Genomic DNA, 6,525 nt, shown 5'->3' with positions numbered 1-6,525 from the left:
AAAAATCTTTAAAAACACAATCGGATACTGCATACCTGAAATATGGTAGAAATAAAAAAAAAATATATTTCAAAAACACCCGAGATATGACACACCTGGAAGTAGTGCATAAACCGAGTATTAAGTATCCAAGATTTAGACATAAAAAATTTACCCGAAATACATGTATTATTGTAACAACTTAACTATAATATTATGTACTTGTATTATTGTATTCATATGATTAATTAAATATTCGATTTAAAAAAAATCAACAATTTAAATTTTTAAATTAAAATTAATAATTTTATTCTAATTTTACCCCATGGTTGATTGTACTCGTATTATTGATATAGTTAAATTAGTTATCTAATTTAGGGTGATAAAATATTGATTTAATTATCAACCAAACACAATCAATTCATATTAGAGAATTATCAAGAAAAAGGAAGCAAAGAATAATCAAAAGAGAAAATTCTTTTTAACATTAAACTTAGGAAGACTATAAGCGTACTTTTAAGTTTTGCAAATGGTAAGGGGTTCACTTGTAGATAAAAAGAAAATGAAGAATGAATTTGTTTAGCATTTAGACTATTTTGTCCCTCAAATAGTAATATATTATGATTAGAAATGTTGAATGTGATAAAATATAATGAAAGGATGAAGTTGTCCAACACTAAATTGTGATGGACGTCTATTTAAAACACGTACAGACCTACTCTAATAAAGAGTTCAAAAACATCTTTTCATAAAAATATTTGTTTAGTTACACTTAAAAGCGTAACTTCTAGAGAAAAAAATAATTTAAAGAGAATAGTAACAATTTTAAATAAAGATAAAACTTTGATAACATGCAAAAATAAAACCCAATAAACTATCATTTAATTGTCTAAATGAAATATTCATATGAAGACAATTATAGAATCTCCATTAAATTATCCACCTTACTCTAAAATTGAAAGCTTATAGTTTTTGGTCAGTTGGGGGCGAATCACGGAGACTCGCGGCCCATATTTGGGCTGAACTTAAGATGGAGCAAACAAGGTCATATCTGCATCTCCAGATTTGGATGAGTCTCATTGGCACGACATCAATACTCTCTGTTGATGTCGTTATAGGTTTGAGATCGTTGGAAGGGAGAAAACAAAAAGAGTAAAGAGTTCCTTTAAATTTGGAGAGCATACACTCGCATATATATAAACATATGTTAACAAATTGATGAAGAGTTGATAATATACGGCATAAAAAATGATATAAGCCAGAAGAAGGAACACTCCCCTGAACACAATCAAAGGTACAACATGGTCAAAAGAAAAGAGTGAGGGGTGGGACTGTAAATTCTTTTATATAGACATCGAAACCTGTTAAAATACAAGCAAAGGATGAACATAAATATATCCAGAGTTTTCATTCTTCGAGGACATTGAATTACTTGGTATTGATGTGATTACTTTTTCAACAGGACACGCTTTTTCTTCAGTTTCTTCCAGATTCTTTTTCTCAAAATAAAGAACCAAAAAAATCTGAGAACAGTGAAAGCCTTGGTTAAAATGCTCATATATATAATCATCAGAATGCTGCCCATCCTGAAGCTGTGGTTGATCCTGAAGTGGTGGTTGAGGGAAGGTTTTTCTGTGATTCAAAATGAGGCACAAATGGTTTATTTTTAGACCACATCAGGGACTAACATTTGCCGCAACATCAAACTGAGATGACCAAGAAATTTGCTTGTTTTATGGTTGATAATAAAAAGGATATAAAATTTCAAGTAAAAAAGTCATGATTCACCAAAGTTGTTATAAACACAGAACTAAAGAACTGCAGTTAGTGTTCTTGTTGTTATAACAACTTGACTGCAAAACTATTATGCCTTAAAACAAAGGAACAAGAATTTTACATGTGGGAATAGAACATCTAGAATAAAACAATGGCAAGGTGATGGAAATTAATCCTAACCTATGTATTACAACTAGCTAGATGAAAATCCTGTAATGCCCAAAATTAGAGTTCAGCTAGATAATTTAATCAATCTAAAATAAATGATGTTGCAGTCGGTCAATGTAAATTCCTTAATTGTTCATGTAAATATCATATAGATAGGAAACAGAGCATTAGCATACCTTCAGTTGAGAAAGATCTGATAGAGAGTCAGTGGAATGTCCCACACTTTCATTGGTTGATTTAGGATCAGAGCTGCGAGTGGTAGAAGCAATCCGAGCAGCAACAGGATCATTAGGAGGAGGTGGAAGAGGAGACCTGATTTTTCCTGCTCCGGTCGGAGGGGGAGCAAGACTCAAGGCTTTTGGCTTTGGCTTTGGTGTTGCAGCATGCCCTCCTGTTAGTCCCGCAGCTGAGAGCATGCCAGTTCCACTAGATGCTTTATGCTTCACATTAATTCTGATGGTTTCCCCTTCCTATAGACCAAAAAAGAAAAAAAAAAATCCATTCAATCAAATCAGCAAAGATGCAGAGATCTAAAATCCCATATATATGTAGGAGAATATGAGATTCAAACAGCACTGTTTAGACTTTAAAGAATTTACAGTAAATTCATCCAAATCTTTCAAAACTTTACAGGCCATCCATCTCAATAACACACTTGATGATAAAATCAGATTATGCTTAATTAACTCGAGCTCAACAAGCATATAAAGCAGACAAGTACACAAATATAAATATTATAACAGCTGAATTTGTCCATACATATATAAATATCAATTCATGATGACATTCTTGACAACAGCTTGAACCACTCAACCAAAACACCTAACTCCCCATATTAAGCTTCAATTGCTCAGAAACTTCAATTTAGAATTCCCAAATTACACGGCTCAACAGTTAGATCAATCCAATAATGCTAACTTCCATTCAATGAACCACAAAAATTACTGAATTATACTTCAATTATTCTTCAGTTATAATTCAAGAATAAGACTTTAGAGATCTAGAGGAAAAGAAGATCAAGAAAACCATACAAGATATTGTTTACATCCTATCGGTTTAAATATGAACATTCATGTAGAACAATATGAGATTATCTGATCAATCTGACCTATGTAGTTGACACCATGAAGTGGACAAGTTTTAGCTATTCTAGAGATCGATCAAAGCACACAACTTTTCAGTTCATTCCACATCATGGACTTCACTGAATTACGCATTGCAAAACTACATCAATTGCATCCATCAAGGCACATAAAACTTCAGTTGACTTAACCACTTCAACAAATTCACTAAACTACCATACAAAACCACAACAATTGGATCAATCAAATAACACACAAGCTTCTATTCAAATAACGCTAACTCCACCAGCCCTCAATACTTGGACCAACCAATGCACACAAACTCCGATTCACTCAACGACAACACTGAACTATGCTCCACACTCATCAAGCTGACCGATATTCTTAAACAAAGTTCAAACTCGAAAGAAATCTTAATTTCACAACCTCAACAATTAGATCAATCATAGCACACAAACTTCGAATGAACTAACACTAAATTTACCAGCTTCAAACAACTAGATCAACCACTGCAAACTCCGATAAGCATCTACCAGTCCAGTTTTTCTATAACAATTTTTTAAAAAAATAAAAATATTTTTTTTTTCTATTACTTGTTCACAAAAAATTGCAACTGAAACTCTCATTACAAACTTTCCCAAACCCTAAAATAAGCATAATTCAAGCAAACACTCACCTTGAGCCGGTGGTTAACTGCTGGATGAATATCAATTTGCGACTCATCGTCGCCGCCGGCGACTTCCTTTTCCTGTTCTCTGCTAACATACTTATCGTGATCGGAGAGCGCGACGTTGAAATCAAATGCCTCGTTTCGCTCATTGAACCCCAATCCTATGAACGCGTGCTTCCCCCTTCCGTCCTCGATCTTAAGGACGAAGTAGCGTGAGGAATCGAGGCAAGGTTCGACGGAGGTCTCGCGCTGCCCCGGGTAGATGAAGCAGGCGGCGAATAGGTCGCCGGAGTTCGGATCTTCGAGGCGGATCTCGCAGCGGTCGCGGCGGGATACGACGCGGATCCGACCTGACCAGATCTTGTCGGACTGGAGCCACTCGCCGCACTTGTAGCCGCCGGCGGAGGCGCGCGGCGGGATCTTGTAGACGGAGACCTCGCGCACCACCAATAGAGTGTGCTCGTAGGCCTCCTCTTCCTCCACCTCAAACGACATCGTTTTGGTGGGAGAGAAAGAGAGAGTAGTGAATTTGAGTTTGAGTTTGAGGTGAATTTAATGTGGATTTGGATTAGATGATGTTATTGGGGTTTGGTGAAGAGGTGTGGGGTTAAAGAAGAGAAGAGTGTATTTCTTTTCTGTTTTTTTTTTTTTTTTTAATTTATTTATTAACAAAATTTTTTGCATATATTATCAGAAGTGAAGAAAGCGAAGAAATAAGAAAACAAAGATTGAAGAAAAAAAATCAAAAGCCTGCAAAAAAGTAAGTGTTGCTTTTCGGAGTATTTTGTCAATTTTATTATGTTCATTTGCCTAAGAATTATTTGCTTTTCTAGGATTGAATCCAAAAAAGAAAACATGTTATTGAGGACTCATCCTCCCAAAAAGAAAGTGAATCACTAATGAGTAAGATTCAAAAACTATCACTATAATGCTATGTTTTTTCCATCAAAATTTTATTTAGGGCAAAAAAAACCATAATAAGCCAATGCTAGTTGGAATTTACGTATATCAGCCAAAATCAAAATCGTTTCAGTAATGAGCCAAACCATATTTTAATATAATTCGAATCAACCTGGTTCGAACTGCATTTAGTAATAAATCGAACCAGGGCAGTTCGAATTACCAAGAAAGAGATGAACGTAAATCGAACCAGGATGGTTCGAACTAGCAATGCACGTAATTCGAACCAAGCTAGTTCGAATTATAGAGAGAGAAGTTTGCCAAAGTAATTCGAACCAGGCTGGCTCGAATTACACAAACCATAATTCGATGCAGGCTGGTTCGAATTAGTGAGAGACAGGGCTGTATATATATGGTTGTAAACGTGAGTTGCTCTCATTAGAGCGTGTAAGATGGCTAGTGAGGAGAGTTTTGTTGTTTTGGTTCACCACAGAGGATCCATTAAGAGGAAAACTCGTTCCGGTGTGAAGTTCATAGATAAGGATCCTCTCTGTATTGTCGTGAGTCCTACGACGAGCTATGATGACCTTGTTAGATCTGTACTGATGAAACTTGGTCTGGAAGGTGCGAAGCGGGTGAAGAAGTTTTTCTATCGCATTCCAATCACGGTCCTTAAGGATACGGTGAAGTATGATTGTTTCACGATTAGTAGTGATGAGGACTTGCAAGTCATGTTTCTTTGTCGGCGGCAGTTTCCGGAGGTGAGGACACCAGAGTTGTTGGCAAAGCTGGTTGATGTGGTATCCAGCTCAGGGGGTTCGAACCGGAATATCACCACTTTAGCCACGGAAGCCGGTTCTAGTTCCAGGCCTGCCATTGCTTCTTCCTCCGTCCCTGTGTACGAGCCAGCAGTCCAACCTGTCGCCTCCCCGTCATTTGCTGTTGATCTCAATGGCAGCGTAGGCGACGAGGTAGGATCAAGAGAATTGCTGCCGAACGCTTTACAGGGTGTTGCACCGCTTGGCGTTGGAGACGGATTGTTGGGTGATGCAGAGGAGGATGACGTCGAGCCGGATATGATTGATGATGACAGCGGCGATGATATTGGAGCGAGTGAGCCTTCATTGGCGGTAGGTGGTTCTAGCTCTGGCACACAGCAGTATCCACCACATTTTTCCTCTTTGGACTTAGATGCCATGAGGCAAGGGGGTTTCTGGGCACTCAGTTAGATTCGGAGCTAGAGATGCAGAAGGGACTGCTGGTCTGACAGAGTTCCAGGTTGGTCAGCAATTTCAGGATAAAGATGAGGCCCTGTTAAGTGTGAAGACTTACAGCATCCGGTGAGGGATACAGTACAAGGTAGTGGAGTCTGATTATCGCCGGTATGTGGGCAAGTGTTCTGAGTTTGGGAATGGGTGCACATGGTTGATTCGACTGAGTCTCCGGTAGCACAAGGGCATTTAGGAGGTCAAACGGTACAATGGACCTCACACTTGTCTTGCCACCTCCATCTCGAGTGACCACAGGAGTTTGGATTATCATGTGATATCGGCGTTCATTATGCCAATGGTTAGGGCTGATGCATCCGTCAGCATCAAGGTGCTCCTAAATGCCACGACAGCACACTTTGGGTTTAGGCCGACGTACAGGAGGGTCTGGTTGGCGAAGCAGAAGGCTATTGCCCTCATCTACGGTGACTGGGATGAGTCATACAACGAGCTCCCCAGGTGGGTGTTGGGAGTCCAGTTGACGATGGCTGGTACTATTGCAGTCCTACGGACGAGCCCCGTTCGAGTTGGTGGGCAAGTAGACGAGTCTCAAGCTTATTTTCACAGACTTTTCTGGACGTTTCCACCGTGCATCGAGGCATTCCGTCATTGCAAGCCGCTAGTTAGCATTGACGGCACCCATCTGTATGGCAAGTACGGGGGAACGTTGCTCATCGCGATT

The 6,525-nt window shown here is 38.7% G+C and overlaps 1 protein-coding gene across 2 annotated transcripts; it reads right to left on the bottom strand.

The window, feature by feature from the left end:
• Positions 1,140–4,350, bottom strand: LOC107625026 (uncharacterized protein At1g03900). Of its 2 annotated transcripts, none has more exons than XM_016327543.2 (3): positions 3,682–4,349; positions 2,100–2,393; positions 1,140–1,611 (listed from the first exon to the last, which is right to left on the bottom strand). In XM_016327543.2, the coding sequence occupies exons 1-3, from the start codon at positions 4,168–4,170 to the stop codon at positions 1,549–1,551; spliced, it is 846 nt and encodes a 281-aa protein (XP_016183029.1). In that variant the 5' UTR covers positions 4,171–4,349; the 3' UTR covers positions 1,140–1,548. The 2 variants fall into 2 exon arrangements, with proteins under 2 accessions (XP_016183029.1, XP_020971276.1); XM_021115617.1 differs by lacking the exon at positions 1,140–1,611 and adding an exon at positions 1,641–1,685 and having other exon boundaries at positions 3,682–4,350.

The sequence above is a fragment of the Arachis ipaensis genome, chromosome B02 (genome assembly GCF_000816755.2).
Source record: "Arachis ipaensis cultivar K30076 chromosome B02, Araip1.1, whole genome shotgun sequence".
NCBI lineage: Eukaryota > Viridiplantae > Streptophyta > Magnoliopsida > Fabales > Fabaceae > Arachis > Arachis ipaensis.
Note: the sequence above shows the minus strand (reverse complement) of the source record. Positions and strands in the feature narration are given on the sequence as shown.

Bases quoted from the DNA above. Each gene is read 5' to 3' on its own strand.
- LOC107625026 (XM_016327543.2), bottom strand. From the start codon at position 4,170: ATGTCGTTTGAGGTGGAGGAAGAGGAGGCCTACGAGCACACTCTATTG. The intron at 2,394-3,681 runs GTGAGTGTTTGC...TTTGGTCTATAG, and splicing joins CAGTTAACCACCGGCTCAAG to GAAGGGGAAACCATCAGAAT. The intron at 1,612-2,099 runs GTATGCTAATGC...TTTGAATCACAG, and splicing joins CAGATCTTTCTCAACTGAAG to AAAAACCTTCCCTCAACCAC.